Source organism: Lepidochelys kempii, chromosome 9, assembly GCF_965140265.1.
Source record: "Lepidochelys kempii isolate rLepKem1 chromosome 9, rLepKem1.hap2, whole genome shotgun sequence".
NCBI lineage: Eukaryota > Metazoa > Chordata > Testudines > Cheloniidae > Lepidochelys > Lepidochelys kempii.
This window is the reverse complement of record NC_133264.1, coordinates 96,512,361-96,532,508: the sequence shown is the minus strand read 5'-3', so window position 1 is coordinate 96,532,508 and position 20,148 is coordinate 96,512,361. Positions and strand designations below refer to the sequence as shown.

Sequence of the window (20,148 nt, the reverse complement as noted above, 5' to 3'; positions counted from 1 at the left end):
AAAAACCCAGGGGCCAGCACTCAGAGATAATGTTGACTCCTCTTGATTTGTGCCCTCCTAGAGATCCATGACATTGTAAACTATGAGAAGGAATCCAGAAAAACAAAGTTAAAAGGCTGCAGAACAAAACTGGCTTTTCTCCTTTTACCTACTCCATAGGCCCTTGGGACATCAAGGAAGGAACCTTAGATCCAGAGTCCAGACAGACAGGCATTGTTGTGCTCAAGATGGGCCTGAATCACACCTTGGGATCTGCAGTCTTTAAATCAAGAGTTGAGGACTTCTGTGACTCATCCAGAGGTTTTGGGCCTATAGCAGGAGTGGGTGGGTGAGGTCCTGTGGCCTGCAACGTGCAGGAGATCAGATTAGATCTTCGTGATGGTCCCTTCTGGCCTTAAAATCTATGAGTCTTATCTTTTATAGAACTATTCCTAACAAGCTGCAACATAAAATAAGTCACAGGTGGGCTGTCAAGGGAAGCTTCCTCGCAGTCTTTACGTTAAAAAAAACAACAACCATTGTGAGGGGAGCCGTTGCCAACAAACAGCCGCATGGGAATGACTTAGACAATATCATGCCAAAAGGATTAGCGTCTCCTATGCCTATCTGCAGACAGTTGTGATCCACTGTTCTTCTCAAGTCAGCACTCCTTTATTATGCTGATGCAGGTTAACGTTTAAAGAAACCAACATGGTTCATAAATCAAATGGGGTTTAATATTTCCTACAAAGAGGCAGGGGCTTGTCAAAACTATCCTGAAAGGTTCTGCAATTCTTTTTCTCCTAAAGAGAGGTCTAAGTGAAGCATTGATTCAGAATGGCTGGAAGACATAAGGGGAAAGAGGCAGGTATACAGGTAACTCTGTGGACTTATGATAGGGTGTTTGTATCCTTATGCCATCAGGGGGAGAAAAAGGCTATTGAGTTTCCTTGGGAATAGGAAAATAGCTCTCCTACCTTGAAGGGTGCATAGGAGCTGTTAGTTTTGGACAGAGACACTAACAGTTAGGCCTCAACAGAGAAACAGCTCTTTAAAGACAGCATTTGCGTTATGGGAAGGAAATTGGTTTCAGTGAGTGGCGTGCTATGCCTGGATTCATCTGGTGATAATTGGCAAAGATCATTGCCAAAACTGCCTTATGGGAATTCAGGGTACATTGGATGAGTGAAACAGTTGATGTAGTGTCAGCAGGGAGCCAGGTATGTTCATTACCAGTCCAACCCTTCTGCATCACATGCCTGGCACTGTGAACCCCATTGGGACCACCCACAGCTGGTAAGCAAACTAGCTCCAGTCCCAAACAATAAGGTCAATATTCTAAGGCATAAATTAGTTAACTAATTTCAAATACTGGTATGAGAAGGAGGTGCAAAGTGGGGAGAGGGAACTGAGAGAGGCATTTATGATTTTCTAGACAATCCTGTGGCAATATTAAAACAAAAATGGAAGTATATTTTTATATCCTTCCCAGAGTCTTTCAAATCCGTGCAGTGTTTCATACGTAACCCACAGGCTGACATTCAAGTTGGAGAGATTTTTCAGTAGTGACTTAGTTAATTCTGTATTGCGATTTCTCTTGAAAGACAATATTATTGTACTGTAGAACTTAATATCTCTGCTCTGTACAGCCTCTTCCATTAACAACTAAATTACATTTTCCAGTGCCTTTAAGAAAATCTATATTCTTTATAACTCAGTATGAGTAATTCTTTATTTTTAGACAGCCTGAAAGCAGATCTGACATGTTACCTGCTGGACCTGTGTTACTGGGCTAATGTTTGCTTCAGATGCTCCATTGACTTCCATGATAGTATTCCAAGTTTGAACCAAGAGCAGAACTTCATCACTTTCTGCTCAAGATTCTCCGGCTCTATGCCAAGAAAGCACTGAAGATGGCACAAAGAGCCCAGAGGGGGGTCTAACACTCTTGCCAGCCAATTCACAGACTGAAAAGAGAAAGACGCTCCACCACGGTAGCTCTGGGCTACTCTGGAGGCAGAAGAGGCTAAGAGAAATCTTGAACGTATATTTTTCACTCTGACCCAGGCAATGTCTTTCATAAAAAACACGTAAGCCATGCAACAGTAGAAGTCACCTCCCAAAAGTCCATGGATATGATATCCCTTTGAAATACAGATCCTCTTCAGGGTTGTGGGTTAGCCAATACAGTTGTGCCTTGTCTGATAATTATGAATGCAAAACTCAGGGGGCAGAGGGAATTAAAAAAAGACATTAATCCTTTCATAATGCAACAAAAGATGAAAGGCCTTTCTCTTTTCATACTATAGATTTTCAGGGAGAACAATCTAATGATACCGCATGTTGTGGGAAAGGACTTGCACAGCTGTTATAAGAGAGAAAAAGTATCCCAAACGGTGGAGAATTAGTAACAGCAACAGTTAGCTTTCAGTCAAAAGTAAGGCACAATTTTCACTCTTTGGGTCTTCACTTAGGGCCCGAGGCTGCAAGCTTCTTGTGGCAGGTGTGCAGTGACTTAATCTCCACCTACACCAGGCTTCCATAGGGCTCAGCCCCTTTGTAGCAGACAGTAATCAAGGTACACCACCACCATATATACGTTTTCTACTGATCTCTGTCAGTGTAAATTACTGATTTACTCACTGAAAACGTTCACAGCCATGAACCAGTCACTTCGTAGGAACTCAGGTTCTCATTAGAAATTGCACTCAAATGGCCAAATCCTTCCAGTTTCTAAACAAGCAAAACTCTCACTGACGTCAACAGGAGATCTGAGTATGGACAAAGAAGAAACGCACAATGTGCCTCGAAGGAGGAGAATTGAGTTCAGTGTTTCGAAACCTGATTTTTTAAAAGTCACATTCTGAGAGAAATAACCCCTTTCCCCCTCCTCTTACAGCAGGTTTTGCTTCACGTGGTACATTTTTGAATGGCCCACCATGTGATATTAGTAAGGGTACCACTTCTGGTAGAACAGCACTTAGTGACGGAGAGAAGTCTTCTTCTAACACTGGTGCGAGCATTATTCATGCACCACGTGGAAGCAGCCTGCAGCTGAATGAAATATTTGGGTGCTAATAGTAGCAGCTCAACAATTGCAGCAGCAGTGGCCATCATTAAATACAGACTAATACAGGTCAGATTTGACTAAGGGCTCAAACCTATTTGCTTTTACATTGCTAGTGAAACTCAACCAAAACAGGATCCAGCCCTAAGTAGGAGCGACATTATTCATCATGGCAGTTAGTTCCATACACTGAAGCTTATACAAAAAGTGGGAGGCTTACCAGGTGGGATTTGAGGCAGTAATGAAAAACACATACAGAAGAACAAGACAAAAAATGTTAAATATAATGACATCTTTAAAAGATAGCTTCATCTTACATGCTACCGCAACACGTGAAAGAGACAAACTTCTTAATAGTTTTACTTTAATGAACAACAGGTAGATTTGTCCATACCTTTACTTTATCTGAAAAGGAAAATATTCGACTCAGTTTCCTCTAGGCATGCATTTCATTTTCTCAAAATGCAACGGGGCGTGCATTACATACAACGTGTTATCCTGCTTCACTGAACTACAGCTGTTATGAGCATTCCTGCAGCAGTATGCAGAAGCCTTATGGGGTGGAAGGGGCTGGGGACAAGGGGAATCTGGTTCTGAGTGCCGTTAGTTTCAGCAGAGTGCAGCTTCAGAAATGTCCGGGCGAGAAACTGACTCGGGATTGATGCTGTTTCGAGTAGCAAGCAACTTTTGGCAGCCAAAAAAGGGCAGTGTAATGATGAGAGCTGAAATAAACAAACTTTATTTGAGAAAAGCAGCACAATCTTACTTCTTGTCTAGAATACTGTATATGGTTTATATTATACAGTGTCCCATGATAGACCATATCAGACATTAACAGGCAAGCAAAGGGGGACATGAAGCGCATAACGCTTCCTGTGTCAGTTGCACTATATTGACACAGGCTGAAAAACACACAGCACACTAGAGGGACACGTACATTAAAAATAAAAGTAATCATAACAAACAAAACATGGATCCATAGTGCACAAACCTTCCGGCTCTGTGTTCTCTTTGAGGTGCACTTGCTTCAGTGGGCAGCAGAAGATTTCGTGACACTTAGCACGAAAAGGGGACTCTTTTTTCTTTAATTCCGCAGATTGGATGGAATCTTGCCGTAACATAATGTACTCCTGTGTGCCAGGGGGAGCGTCATCCATAACTGTGGTCACCACATAACAAAATGAACTCAAGTTAGAGTTTAACGAAAGAAATCTAGAGACGTATATAAACTATATAACGTGATGTGGGGGAAGGAAAAAGGGGGAGAAACATTGGTCGCGAGGAAAAGAAAATGAAAAGCATTAAAAAAGTTTTGTGGTGGTGATGGAGGAGAGGGGTGGGGATAGTTTACTTTGATAAAACAACACTTCTCATAAACATTTGTCCTTCATCTTGTTTCATGCAATCTTCACCCTAATGAAAAAGTACCATCATAATGAGCTCTTGCAGAAAGTAACACAGTCTATCTATTCCGAATCCCCTACAGTCTCTGGCAGTCCATGCTGTATTCTGCATGCAGATTAAGAAAAAACTAAACGAGAGCATGCCATTGTCTAACCTGCAGATTTTATATTCTGCACTTGAGTTTATAATGTCAGTAAGCCACATTGCCAATCTGCAGTGCAGCGCCAACACCTCTTTGGTCCCCACAGTACAACAGAAGAGGTCTCTAACAGGATCAGTAACAACAGGCAATTCCTCACAGCAAGGATGATAATCCAATGAATGGACTATCACCGTCAAATGGATAAAAAAGTTGAAGCACAAAGAGTGCATGTTAATTTTGCTATGGCTTTTCCAGTTGTCCTTTTAAATCAATATTCCTGTTGATACTACAGATGGCATATCTTTGGAATTGTTTTCTCAGATCGAATCATTATATTAAGCAGTAAGTTATGACACACAGAAATAGCTAGCTTTTGAATCATTGACGATGTTACATCGCTAGAGGGTCAAAATGCTATTCTATTAGCTAAAGAAGCCATAGAAATGCTTCTAGAAATCACTCCTCACCTAGAAATGCAATGGTCTTGGGATTTTGGCCTTAAAATGCAGACCTTTTTCAGGAGCAGTGGCTATCTAATTGTTAAGAGAGTTTATCATCCTAGTTAGATATTTGTGACTGTCTAGAGAAGTATAAGACCTCAGCTGAAGATGTGGATTGTAGAACCTCAACCTAATACCTGAAAGAAAAAATCCCAGAGACCAGAAAATTAACAGCATACATGCTATGCTGAACAAACAGTGCAAATACACAAGCAAGACATGAGATCATACACTGTCTGGAGTCTAGACAGACGATCCAAGCAATTCGACTGGCTAATGTGCTTTCATTTTTAATTAGCTCCTTATAGATAGCAAGTGGAATTGCATCACCCACTAAAAACAACCCACTTGCCTTATTGTTGACATCTTAAACCATAAATGAAAGCAAGGACTTTAGTGCTAGTCATTCCTTGGGGATAAGTAACGAGGCTATGGCTAGTGGTCTTGGGTTGCACGATGAGCAATCACCTTCTTTCAAGTGTTCATTAATCCCCAGGAAAGGCCTTGCAGCTAGACTGCTGTTGCTTCATTAGATAAGAGGCAGCATCAGTTACATACACATATAATCCAGAGAAAGTACCACTAAAAGTGATTCATGAACTTATTAGGAAAATATAACTCATCTGAAAAGAGCAGCAGGGTCATTGGAGCGCAGGGTCTGGACTGCTGGATAATTGCTCTCTTAACCATCCTTGTTTTGATTTGGCTTTATTTAAAGGGGTTGTGTGTGCGTGAAAGAGACCAAGTTGACAGCACCGGAGCTGTGGGGCAATTTCTAGAAGTAATCACTGGCGGTGAGGAGCTGGAGGTCCAAGAGGTGTCGAAGGCCAATAGCGCCAGCTGGCTGTTTCTCCGCAGGAAATGCTGCGCAGAAATTGCTATTGCTAGAATTTTGCTACTAGAACAAAAATTTTTGTAAGGTGGCAAGCGACCTGCGTGCAATGCTATTGACGTCAATGGTGCCGTGACCAGATGATGATCACTGTGACATTTACAAAAATAAAAGATACAGCGTGTGGCTGTTGAACGTTATTAGCCAGGAGGGACGTGAGATGCACATGCTACCGTCAAATAGCCAGCCAGCTGATCAGCAGCAAGACATACCCTGCTGTTATATCAGCAGCCTGGGGCAGGAGATGCGGAGTGGGCCTGATCCTGCAAGATGCTGAGCCTCTTTGGAGGGATGCAGAGAGATCTTAGCTTCCAGATAAGATGAAGGAGCTCAACATAGCATATAAGGTGCTTACCATCTTGCAGTATTGGGCCCTACATTTGTACAGAGAGGAAGCAAACTGGCTAGTTACTGCAAATAAGGCAGAGCAACTAGCTATTGGTAGATGGAAGCATTGGCCAGGAGGGAGGCCTGTTGCTGGCAAGGTGACCAAGGTGAGAGGTTTGCTGGCTGCAAGAAAGGAGAATTGGGCAGGAGAACAGCTTACACTGCTTTCAACAAGCGAGCAAGAAGATTTGCCAATGGCAAGGGGAGTGGGTGAGTAGGTACTTTCAATGGGGTAGAGCAGAGGTACTCTGGTAACAAAGCTGGAGAGATGGGGTAGACTTATTCTTCCCCGTGTACTGACCTGGTTACTTGGTTAAGTGTGGGGCTTTTGTTTTAAATGCTCAGGACACTCCCAGAAACACAAAAAACCAAACACCAGCCAATCAGCTTTTAAGATGGATTCCATTAATTTCAAAATTATGATACGCAGAATAGATACCGTATAAGCAGCAGCAGCAGATGCTTCCTCCCCACCCCCATCAGTTTGGTGCATGACCTCTGAGAAGCCCAAACGAAAGGGCCAGTTAATTATCAATGGACATTGCCAGTGGACATATCAATTTAAACCGGGGCTGGGATGCTCTATCTACTAATTCTTACAGAAACACAAAAACAGTTGTCAGAGAATCACTTTTGATCAGTCCAAACTCATCACAGACCTGGGGAACTAAGAATACAGGTATTATCAATCCCCTAGTCTTTCCATTTGTCTTCACCAAAACACATTTATTTTCAGTTAATTTAAATTTAAATAGAGAAATTAAGGTCCAAATCCTCAGCTGGTGGAAATCAGCCTAGGTGCAGTGCAGTCACTGGAAGTAGGTGCATTATGTCAATTTACAAGAAAGGCTCTGGGTCAAAAGATCTAATTGGACTTTGTCATTATGCTTCGCATGGTAGGAATCATTAGATCATTAACATCCGGGGTCAGTCTTAGAAACAAATTTGAATAAAATTTTAATGCTGAATGATGTATGAGTGACAATCAGTGCCATCATTTTGAAAGCATTAGTTAAACCTTTTCTTAACATGATGAATGGCCTAAAGTCAAACATAGAATTTATTATAGAACTAGAAAAACATTACTGTCTCCTATTTCATGATGTAATACACACAAGTCATACAACTTAAGGGAGCCACCGAAAGGAAAGATACAGACTCAAGTAAAGGACCTCAATTACTGCCCAGATGCGCCAATTACTGCGAAATGTTGAACAGCACAGTCTAATGCAAGGAGCTTGCAGAAACTGATCAAATCCACTGTTTGATGAAGGACTAAATATAGAGGAGCACCACCCTACAGTGATTATTCGGTGTGCTTTGTGAAGGATATAAGCACAAACAGAAAATTAGAGGAAAATCTCTCAGCAGCAGAACCTCAAAATAAGTTCACTAACAGGAAAAACCAACTAGAAAATACTAGCTGAACCCATCAGGTCAATCATGGGAGGTGGGAGGAACAAAAACACAAAATATGCCAAAACGCAGTTCAGTGACATTCACAAGCTAAGCAATCTGACACTCCCAACCGTACCTAAACGTGAATGTAACGGATAACTGGGAGTGAACTTAATGCAAACAGCAATACTTGGTACAAAAATAAATCTAGGCACCTTCATTATCACTGAAGCTGCCCTAGTCACTGATGGATTGCCTACTGCATTTGGCACAAACTGAAGCAGCAGCTGCTTGTTGTGTCTTTTGTTCTTTGTGCAATAAAGCGCAATATGAAGAAACCAGTGGCATGGTGGGACCCAAATAACTGCGGTGACTAAATATAGTCAATAAGTGGGCCTAGTTACACATGCACTTGAGTGCACTGGAAGGGTTTTGAAACACAGAAGATGCTAGAGGCTCAGAAACTATTTAAAGCAATACTCCCCAATTCCTATATACTACACTCCTGTACAAATACCTGTCTAGTATTCTTCTACCACTCTGAGCAGAGCACCCAGACGGCATTACTAAATCAAGACCATTTGAACACCTGAAGTGTTCCTACATTGAAAAGCAAAACACAACTGATAAATCTTTAGGCTGGCTGTGCAAAGCATAAAAGGCTACCATTGACTTCATTGGGTATTGGATCAGGCCAAAAGAGGACAAGTGTATAGCACAACATATCCAGAAGAATACTACTACTAGTGTGATTACCTTCCAGAAATTACTAACTCCATCACTCAGAGTCAGGAAGGAGGAAAATATGGGACATGTATTCTCAACAAACGCAATGGGGAAATAAACCTACAACACTGAGCCTATGTAATGTTGTGCATAATGTTGGGATAGTTGACCACACACACACACAGACACAGAAAACAACCCTGTACCCCAAGCGAAGGTGGTGAGAGAACTGAAAGTCTTAGTCGTATTTCCAGCAGTTGGTGAAGACTGATTACAGATCTACAACTGAAGTGTCTAATGATCACACTAGAAATTAAATGGATTAAACTCAGTTTCTTGGAGGCAGAATGCCTCCCAGTGTTCCCCAACACCCCTCACCCCCGCAGTGTAATAAGGCTCTCCACCGCCCCTTGCTATGGTTCCCAAGCGGAGAGCATGCTCTAGAGTAGTATGTCTGCATAGGCACTGTGCTATTACAGTTGTGTAACTATTTTCCTTGACTCGCTTTGTGTCCAAAGGCAAGTCCTATGTTCCCTCTTTGCCTCTGTTTCCCCATCTGTAAAACAAGGACAACACCTCTTACCCTGCATACCGCACAGAGCCATGGCAAGGCTAAATCAATGTTTGTCAAGTCCTTGGAGATCCTCAGGTGCACGGTGCTAAAGAAATGCTGAGTGGGGTTGTTTTAAAGAACAGGCTGGTTAATAATGGCCTAAGTTAATGTAACTGCACAAAAATAATGCAGCAACTGTGGATAAAGAGCATGCCCACAAAAGCCATTTATTAAGCAGTTAGCATAAAAGAGCTGCGGTTACCCATATACTTCCCAAGGCAAAAAATTCAACTAGGTAAACATAATATCACTTGGTGCCACATCCCTCGGCTTTTTATTTTAAAACCCCCTGATGGCAAAAAGCCAGTAAGAAAAAGTTTCCCTCCTCCCTCAGCCATGGAGTGAAATTAAAGCAGTCAGGGACAAGTACGCTTCCATCAGAATCCTTCTTGAGATTTGCTCGAACACATTGGCATTAAATAAGGCACTAGCTAAAACTCCGGCATTTTTTATTTATGTCCCATTACTTCAGAGTCAGAATAGTCCCACCTAAAATGTCTAGACTTTGTAACACCAATGTTCACTAGACTATGAATCTTTCCATAGTTTTCAAAGCCTTGGCTACTATTTTGACTGAGCTAGTCTTCCCCCATAATTCTGTGCTGGATAAAATTGACAAGAAAGCATGCTTTTGCTACAGTAAGGAAACTGCAGCTGCACACCTTAAATCTATGGCCTGTTTTACCTTTAGCTGGCTACCAGTTTTACCCAGAGATACCTCTAACTCTGTAACCACAAAGCTCAAGGTACCATAGAGTAAAAAAAGACATTGTATCTTTGGCCACTTGCAAAGATTTAATATCCTGGAAAAGGCAATCTCCCCAGCCCTGACATACTTGCCAGGAAACTGTCCAGTCTTGGTACTATACATTTGACATTATTTTGTCCTTCTCTGTGTTAGCTGTACTTTGACTTCCCTTCCTAGGTGACCTGACACATGAATTACCTCCTTCTTGAGGTTCTCTTTCTTTTGATTGCTTACAGCAGTTTTGAATGTAGTAAGGCTCAAGGTATTGACACCCTCTTGCTTTTTGTCTGCAGGACATTATTCCTCCTGGTGTCCCAGGAAAACTATGGTCTTGGCTCAGTAATAATAATACCTAGTCCTTATTTAGCACTTTTCATCAGTAGATCTCAAAGCACTTCACAAGCAGCTCAGTTTCATCATCTCCATTTTACGGATGAGGAAGCAAAACACTAAACATCATTGCCGTCTTCCACTCGTTTTCTTGCCTTCTTAACATGTGTAGATGTGAGAGAATATCAGGAAAATGAGAGAGAGAGAAAGAGCGAAAACAGAAAAGAGAAGGTAGAATAAGGTCTAGAATCGTTAAAGTATGATTGAATGAAATCTTTAAAAAATACAATGGGAAATATAAGAGTTCTGAAGGAACTCAAATATGAAATTGCAGAACCTGTGGTACGTAACCTATCACTTAAATCAGCTTCTCTACCAGATAACAGGAGGATAGCTAAAGTGACAGCAATTTTTTGAAACAGCTCCAGCGGCAATCCTGGCTATTACAGGCTGGTAAGTGCAACTTCATTATCAGGCAAATTGGTTGAAACTAGAGTAAAGAATAGAATGATCAGACACATAGATGAACACCATTTGTTGGGGGAAGAGTCAACACAGCTTTTGTAAAGGGAAATCATGCATTACCAATCTATAAGAATTCTTTGAGGGGGGCCAATAGATATATGGACAAGAGTGATCCAGAAAGTACTTGGACTTTCTAAAAGCCTTTGACAAGGTCCCTCATCAAAGGCTCTTAAGCAAAGTAAGCAGTCATGGGATACAAGGGAAGGTTCTCTCATGGATCAGGAACAGGTTAAAAAATAGGAAACAGTAGGAATAAATGATCATTTCAGAATGCAGAGAGGTAAACAGTGGGTTCCCCCAAGGATCTGTGCTAGGACCTGTGTTGTTCAACATATTCATAAACGATCTGGGAAAAGAAATAAACAGTGAGGTGACAAAGTTTTTGGATGATGCAAAATTACTCAGGATGGTTAAGTCCAAAGCAGACTGCGAAGAGTTACAAAGGAAACCTCACAAACCTGGATGCGCCTGGGCAACACAACGGCAGATGAAATTTAATGTGGATTTGCACATTGGAAAACCTAATCTCCACTATATATATATATATATATAAACATAATTCTATTAGATATACAAAATGCTGGGATCTAAATTAGCTGTTACAGCTCAAGAAAGATCTTGGAGTCATTGTGCAGGAGTAGTCAAAAAAGACAACAGAATGTTACGAACCATTAGGAAAGGGATAGATTATAAACAAGTAAATATAATGCCACTCTATAAATCCAGGGTATGCCCATACCTTGAATACTGCGTGCAGTTCTGGTCACTCCATCTCAAAAGAAGATAGATTAGAATGGAAAAAATACTGAGAAAGGCAACAAAAATGATGAAGGGTATGGGACAGCTTCCATATAAGGAGAAACTAAAAGGACTGGGGTTGTTCATCTTGGAATGAGACTACTAAGCAGGGATAGAATAGAGGTCTGTAAGTCATGAATGGTGTGGCAAAAAAGCATTATTTACTCCTTCAAATAACACAGGAATCAGGGGTCACCCAATGAAATCAATAAATAGCAGATTTAAAAACAAAAACAAAAAGGAAGTAATTCTTCACCCAATGCACACTATAAAACTCATTGCAAGGGGATGTTGTCAAGGCCAAAGCTATAAGTGGGTTCCAAAAAGAATTGGCCATTGATGGACCTATCCTCCATGAACTTATCTATTAGCCAAGATGGCCACCTTGGTGTCCCTAAGTCTCTCACTGCCAGATGCATGGGCTGGGTGACAGGGGATGGATCACTTGATTGCCCTGTTCTGTTCATTCCCTTTGAAGCATTTGGCATTGGCCACTGTTGGAAGACAGGATACTGGTCTAGATGGACCATTAGTCTGATCCTGTATGGCCGTTCTTGTGTAAATACATTAATCCTTCATACATGACACTTCGCACATGAGGAATGTGGGCTCTAAAAATAAGGCTATTGAAAGTACGTCCTCCTATAGGCCTGATCCAAAGCTCATTGAAGTCACTGGTCCCTGGACGTTGAGATTGCTCGCTGGGATCATACCATGTGCATTACTTTAGAAACTTCTGAATAATACAGCAAAAGGAAGTGTTCAGAACACACACTGAATCAGGTGTCTTTACATCAAATTAAAAGTTTCCAAGACTTAAACCTGAAGCAGTTCCAGTCAGTGCAAATCTGGAAAACAAAATACATTAGCTGGCAAGGGACAATGTGATGGGCATTACCAGTAGTTCATATTCACAGTGAGTGGGCTTCAGTAGGGTTTTGCACAGGTAAAGGGGACCCCAACACTTTATATTTCAGGGGAATGCCTGTGGCATAGACTGCAGACAGAGCGACTTGGTGTATTCTTCTATTGTAGTTTGTCTTTTCACTGCATTTGATAGCTACAAAGGTCTGTTACATATACAGTAACTAGCCCTTGGTGCTTATTTTCATTAGCTGCTTTGTTTTCCACATGATTCATTCCAGTTGCTGGTGTAAATTTTGTTCGCCATCTGGACAGCATAATGAACCCATTTGTGTACTCTGTATTACAAAATACTTACAGCTAATTTTTTTTTAAAGCTGTTCTGGACTTGCCACACACTCAAATCCTCTTAATGATAACAAGATCCATCTGTGCACTTCTCTCCACATGGCTTTGCCTGGCTTCTCCTTCCTGATGTGTTGTCAGGCAGTCGGTCTGCCACAGCAATATTACAAACCCGAAATCTTGTTATCCGCTTAATATCCGGTTTGCATGTCCACAAGTTGGAGGGTGGGGGTGGGGGGAGGGTGTGTGTGCTTTGCTTGATTTCTAGGAATGGCAGATGATATCATGCAAATCGCGAAGGACTGTATTCTTTAACCTTTACTGCCGATGTGCACTGCCTCACTGGTACCACTGCAACCAAACACGGTTGAAAATCAATTCACTCTGGAACTGGTTGAAACACAGGAAAAAAAATCTCATGACATTTTTATGAAATTCAACCCCAGGCTCCCCTCTCCCCCATCAAAATTCAGATCCTGACCAGCACTAGCTCTCCTTACACATGGAAACTCCTGATTAAGATGGAGTTAGCAACTGATGACAGACTGCCTGAAATATGACATGACGATTGTACTTCATTCTACATGAGTTTACCATGGATTCAGTTTAATCTGTTTAAATATGGTGGGCATTTGAAGATGGGCATTGTCTCTTTGGAAAATCTGAAGTACTTACAAATATTGGGGAAACGAAGCTGCTTATCTAAGGTATTGTGAGCATTGTACTATCTGAACCAACAATGGTTCACGCTGCTGATGTGAACTAAGTCTAGGTATTAGCTGGTACCAGTGGTCCTGGAAGTAGGGGTGCTGTGCTACAATTTCTGCAGTGGGGTACATGCCAATTTCCAAGCACAGAGATTTTTTGAAATCACCAGTGACTGCCCAGGATGCTAGTTATTGCTCCAAATACTCCCTAAAGAGCTGTGCCGAAGCCTAATGCTAACTAGGTCTTGTGGGTCCCTAAAGCAAAGTTCCTGAATATCTAGTTAGCAGACATTCCTCCTGTCCCAGTTTGCTTGACCTGAGGGAAAGCAGTTGGACCACTTCACTGGCTCCCAGCAAGCGACAGCAACTTATTCACAAAACTCTACTCCTTTTAAAATTCTGGGAGGCGTAGATAGTTAGACTACAATCCTTTGAGGGTTTTGTTAAGACCTCAGGTGGATTTCTGCCATCCCAGTTATCTTAAGCAGCATATGGGCTAATAGTACTTATAGCAAAGTCCATCGAATCTCTGCTCTCGGTACTCATACACAATGAGTCCAACACAGGCTGTAGATGGTGTTTTGAATCTGGAACAGATAATACCGCAGCACAGACCTCTATCACTTGAACTAAAGAAATAACTCCATTAGTTGGGTAGCATTAGTTGGTTGTTATCCTCTTACAGTCCATCCATCAGAGGGGAATGAGACACACTTTGTACAAAATATGCCTTCACTGAGATGAAGATAAAAAAGGAAGGGACTGAATTCATAAACTATGTTTCACTCAATATTTTTCTTCTGTTTCAGAATCCTTCTCTTGAATATGGTCTTGTATTGTATCAAATAATCTGAGCACTAGTGCTTGATCCCAGAACATACAGAATTTTGAGTTTATTCAGATAGAATCTGGAGGGTTCAACTCATTTGTTTGCAATGTTCTTTTTAAGCTTGGCTAAAGCCGTCCCTCTGGCTGTGTAGTAGAGCGGTGATCTGGAAGAAAATAGCAACTAGGCCTCTTTAAATGCTGTATTTTTGACCACACATGTTGCAAGCAGAATGCTATACCTATTCCCCTGGTCAAAGAAAATTATCCACAACAGTGCTGCTTCCAGCCTGCGTATTAGCTTTCCTTGTGGGGATACAGGGGATCTCTCTCCACATAACAAAAATTGGCTTTCACATCTAATGTCCTTAGTTTGTCTACAAATGCAGTTATGGATACATTTCCTTCTCCTGCTGGGACATCATTTGTGCTTCCGGTTCTGGACTTAACCGGATTTTCTGGACATTCCAGGCATTCATCTACAACCAAACTGCTTTTAGTTAACTCTGAAATCTGCCCAGTGTTCTGTGATGCGTCTGTCAATTTGACCTTACTGTGACCATGCATGAGAGCACAGTTTGACCAGAATCATACAATTCTATTTCCTTTCCCAAACTACCTATCTGTAGCCACCTTTAGGTCAGTCTTCTGCAGAACCAAGCCTTAATTTCCAGCTCCTACACAGCATGCTCCAGCCCTGCCCTGCCAACGAGCTATCAGATGAATAGAAGTTCCTTATGGGAGCTGGGAAAGCTCTATAGTTTGGTTCTGTCACAATGGTGGCATGGAATTCTCTCTCTGAATGTAAAGCTGCATCCTTTCCCTTCTCATACATCCCAGTCCTCCTCAGTCATACTATGTAGCATGTGCACCCACTCGCATTTACCTCTGCAGTCCAATTAACGGAGTCAGGCAGTCATGCCACAATTGTCACTTAATGAGAAAATGCTGCTTCCCTATCTGCTTGATGTGGGTTTCTACTCGTGAGCGGAGCTCAAGCCTGCCACTTCCAAACAGCCTGGGTACTTTAAGCACTGCAGTGGGTGGCAGATTGCTTTATGGTCTCCCAGTCATTTGTCTAGGGTGGGCTGTTAAGAGTCACGTGCCCGTTGGAGCCAATGGTTTTAGGAGCTATGAACATGCTGGAGCATTACAGGGACTTGACAGACAAGCATGGATAAACCGGGGTTGCGGAGGCATGCTCACACGACAGCACCCACCTGCTCTGTTTTAATGGCTGGCCAGTTGCAGCTTGATTACAACACAGACACGAAATCCTATGGTTTAGTCCTTGCTATCAAAAGGAGCTGCGCTGAACTTGCCGGTGATAGCTGCTCCCCTCTTTTCATCTGCCATGAGTGGGAAAGGCCATTAGACTTGCAGCCAATCTTTTCAGTGTAAATTGGGTGATAGAGGAAGCAGCCTGGGATGGGCCAGTCAGTCAGGCATCCCAATCAGGCCATGTGCCCCCCAGCCAATAACAGTGCAGCCTTTACCAGATGCAACACCATTGCATGGATGCTGCCATTTTGTGTATGAATGTTGGTGGGGGATTACCCACACAATAGCTTTTGCTAGAAGGCCACGGCTTTCCGTACTGGAGCCAAATGGGCTGCTTATAGTAAGAGATGACTATCTTGACTTTAGTAAAGCTTTTGATACTGTCTCGCATGACCTTCTCATAAACAAACTAGGGAAATGAAACCTCGATGGAGCTACTAAAAGCTGGGTGCAAAACCAGCTGGAAAACCGTTCCCAGAAAGAAGTTATCAATGGTTCACAGTCATGCTGGAATGACATAATGAGTGGGGTCCCACAGGGGTCAGTTCTGGGTCTGGTTCTGTTCAGTATCTTCATCAATGATTTAGATAATGGCAAACAGAGTACACTTATAAAGTTTGCAGACGATACCAAGCTGGGAGAGGTTGCAAGTGCTTTGGAGGATAGGATTAAAATTCAAAATGATCTGGACAAACTGGAGAAGTAGTCTGAAGTAAATAGGATGAAATTCAATAAGGACAAATGCAAAGTCCTCCAGTTAGGAAGGAGCAATCAGTTGCACACATAAAAAATGTGCCTAGAAAGGAGCACTGTGGAAAGGGATCTGGGGGTCATAGTGGGCCACAAGCTAAATATGAGTCAACAATGTAACACTGTTGCAAAAAAAGTGAACATCTTTCTGGGATGCATTAGCAGGAGTGTTGTAAGCGAGACATGAGGAGGAGTAATTCTTCCGGTCTATTCCACACTGATTAGGCCTCAACTGGAGCATTGTGTCCAGTTTTGTGCAGGAAGGATATGGACAAATTAGAGAGTCCAGAGAAGAATGACAAAAATGATCAAAGGTCTAGAAAACATGACCTATGGAGCGAAAATTGAACCAATTGGGTTTGCTTAGTCTGGAAAGATATTGTGACAGGTTGGATCACAGAAACCCCCTTGGGATTGCCACCCGATGTGCCAAGACTACTTCTGCACCTGCTTTCCTGCCCTGGCAGCTTAGGACTTCAGTGCTCTGCCTGGTTAGAGCCAGACCCACGAGCCTGCTGCAAACCCAGACCCAGATCTGAACCACATCCCCTAACAGTTGTAGGCTTAACTGAAAGCAGCTTACAGAAGCGTGCTTGTCTTTGACACTCAGATGCCCAACTCCCAATGGGGTCCAAACCCTAAATAAATCTGTTTTACCTCAAATTGTTCGACCTCTATACCACTGATAGAGAGGTATGCACAGCTGTTCCCCCCTCCCAAGGTATTAATGCATACTCTGGGTTAATTAATAAGTGATTTTATTAAATACAGAAAGTAGGATTTAAGTGGTTCCAAGTAGTAACAGACAGAACAAAGTGAATTACCAAGCAAAATAAAATAAAACACGCAATCTAAGCCTAAACAGTAATAAAACTGAATACAGATAAAATCTCACCCTTAGAGATGTTTCAATAAGTTTCTTTCACAGACTGGACACCTTCCTAGTCTAGGCACAATCCTTTCCCCTGGTTCAGCCCTTGTTCCACCTCAGGTGGTAGCTAGGAGATTTCTCATGATTGCTGCCTCTCCTTGTTCTGTTCCACCGACTTCTATATTTTTTGCATAAGGCAGGAATCCTTTGTCCCTCTCTGGGTTCCCACCCGCTCCTTCTCAATGGAAAGCATCAGGTTAAAGATGGATTCCACTTCAGGTGACATGGTCACATGTTAGTGTAAGACTTCATTACTCACTTGCCAGCACACAGGTATACAGGAAGACTTACAAGTGAAACAGAGCCACCTACAGACAATTGTCCTGGTTAATGGGAGCCATCAAGATTCCAAACCATCACTAATGGTCCACACTTTGCATAATTACAATAGGCCCTCAGAGTTATATTTTATATTTCTAGTTTCAGATACAAGAGTGATATATTTATACAGATAGGATTACCACACTCAGTAGATTATAAGCTTTGTAATGATACCGTACAAGAGACCTTTTGCAAGAAGCATATTCCAGTTACATTATATTCACGCTCATTAGCATATTTTTATAAAATCATAGAGAGTGCGTCACAGATATGATAACAGTTTTTCAATTATGTAAAAGTTTGTTTCAAGGATCAGGGAGAAAAAATGTTTTTCTTAATCTCTGAGGATGGAACAAGAAGCAATGGGCTTAAATTGCAGCAAGGGAGGTTTAGGTTGGACATTAGGAAAAACTTCCTGTCAGGGTAGTTAAGCACTGGAATAAATTGCCCAGGGAGGTGGTGGAATCTCCATCATTGGAGATTTTGAAGAGCAGGTTAGACAAACACCTATCAGGGATGGTCTAGATAATACTCAGTCCTGCCAAGAGTGCAGGGGACTAGCCTAGATGACCTCTTGAGGTCCCTTCCAGACCTATGATTCTATGAGAGTCAGTGAGAAAGACTCAAGCACCAAAGCAGAAGACAAGGGAGACTAAAACCTGGGGTGGCAAGGTCAGCTCAGAGAATGTTTCAGTGTAGCATGAAATAAGACAATTAACTTGTAATTAAGAAACACAGTTGGGGGGGGAAGATCACTGTAGCGTGGGGAAGTCAGAAGAGCAGAGACATGGATGGCAGGGCTACTGAGACAAAGGCCATGAGTTGGGAAGGAAGCGTGTCTCTGAGCGCTATAGTCCACTAATTATTAACATACTATAACACTCTTGTGCAGTGTAACATTAACTGTAATAGGAATCTGAATACTAATATAGCCCCATTCTGAAGCTAAGAGAAAGGATTCAAGCTGAATGGGAAGTTGAGAGAATGAGAGAAGTGTGATTGTCAGGAGATATTTTCTTACAGTGCAGGGACTGTGAAGGAGGCAACAATTTCCTTAGGGAAGAGAGAAAAAAGAAGCAAAGGAAATCAGGGTCATTCCAGAAGAGCATATCAAAAAATAGAAGCCAATGTAGGCTGACAAAACTGTCAAGTAGGATTGTATCGGTCTTGGAATTTTGAAGGAAGTATTTGTTTAATCTCTTGGGAAACATAGGATGGACTGGGAGAAAAGCTAATCGAAGACGGGATTTCAGAGAGGATCTAGATTGCTGTGGCTCTCAACAGCTAAAGATGTGAGATCAACTTGAGAAAAGGGGAAGAGACTGGAAACACTAATCCGAGAATGGATAAGTGTACGCCTCCACCTTTGAGTTTCTTAGCATGGATTCACAAAAGGAAGAAACACAACAAACCTGATTTTTGATTCAGTGCCAGCACAGAAAGAGTTGTCAGGAGGAATGGCCTTGGGAAAGCTTTTTACAAGGAAGCACAAAGGACAATATCAGCAGAAGCAAAGTAGAGGTATGCTGCAGAAAGAAACACTGTGTGCTACCACTGCATTGAAAAGCAGCAAGTGTCTGTTACCCCTCGTTTGGCAAGACAATTAAAAGTCTGCATGTGCTTCTGACACAAATCTTAAGAGTGAATCATTTGTAGACCCAAATAACCTTGTATCGACATTGTCAATTACACGTTTTAGCATGCCCCGAGCACCACAAATCACTGCAGACACAGCTTCCCCCACCCCGCCTGGTGTAGCAGGTAGCTTGTCAATGGTGTGACTGACCAACACACCTCAAATGATTTGAAAAATTAACCAACTTGTATTTTTTCCTCTAGTTCATGAAGTGTAAAGTCCTTAGATCAGATATAAGAAGATGTCACTTTAGAGGAGTCCATGACAAGGGCTGACATAACACTCTAAAATACTGTCTCCTTGCTTAGCTTCATGCAATAACAGAAGGAAACTTCAGAAATCCTCCCCAATTTGAATTAGCCGATGTACCTCACACTACTTTTCCCTCTATGTACTCATTTAAATAATTTTGGAACCTGTCTGAAGTCACGCTGATTACAATGCCCTTATTATATGGCGCAGTTATACTGAAATTGAAATGTAAGCATACTGTGGTTTTGCTTTTCAAAAATCAATCAATCCTATCAGCACTAAATCATATAAGTAGAGGATTAACAGTCTGATTTACTTGGGAGTTCATCTTAATACATATACTTTCAGAATCATGGTATATTAATTCTAGGATATTTACCCTGTAATTATACTCAGTCATGCAGCAATCTTTCTACTTCTGAATTAGTGGTATTTCCAGATACCCAAAAGCTTAACCATTGTATAATTTCAAAGCAACTTCACCATAATTACAACACCCTTACTAGAAAGGGTGACTTTAAATTCGTTGTTCTCATATACACAGATAGAGAACTGACTACCCAGGGTTTTGCGATACTAAAGACAAAAGGTTCCAGGTTAAAAAGAGGAAGAGAGAGAAATGGCTAGCGCTGTGCTGCAGATAAGAGAACAAGGAGTGATCTTCTTATTTTATAAATCAATAACCTTCAACCACCACCATGTAGTAACTTGGTGACTTTTGTCAGAC

The 20,148-nt window shown here is 41.8% G+C and overlaps 1 protein-coding gene across 10 annotated transcripts in view; it reads right to left on the bottom strand.

Annotated features, from left to right (window-relative positions):
• FGF13 (fibroblast growth factor 13) overlaps positions 1-20,148 on the bottom strand; it is a 384,330-nt gene that overhangs the window by 158,127 nt on the left and 206,055 nt on the right. For 6 of the 10 annotated variants that reach the window (XM_073358426.1, XM_073358428.1, XM_073358429.1 and 3 more), the window contains one exon: positions 4,038-4,205. The exons of 3 other annotated variants lie outside the window; for them this stretch is intronic. In XM_073358426.1, coding sequence (XP_073214527.1) covers positions 4,038-4,205 — 168 coding nt within the window. Of the gene's footprint in view, positions 1-2,622; positions 2,657-4,037; positions 4,206-20,148 lie in introns of those variants that run through there. One more of the 10 variants, XM_073358434.1, reaches the window with a different exon arrangement.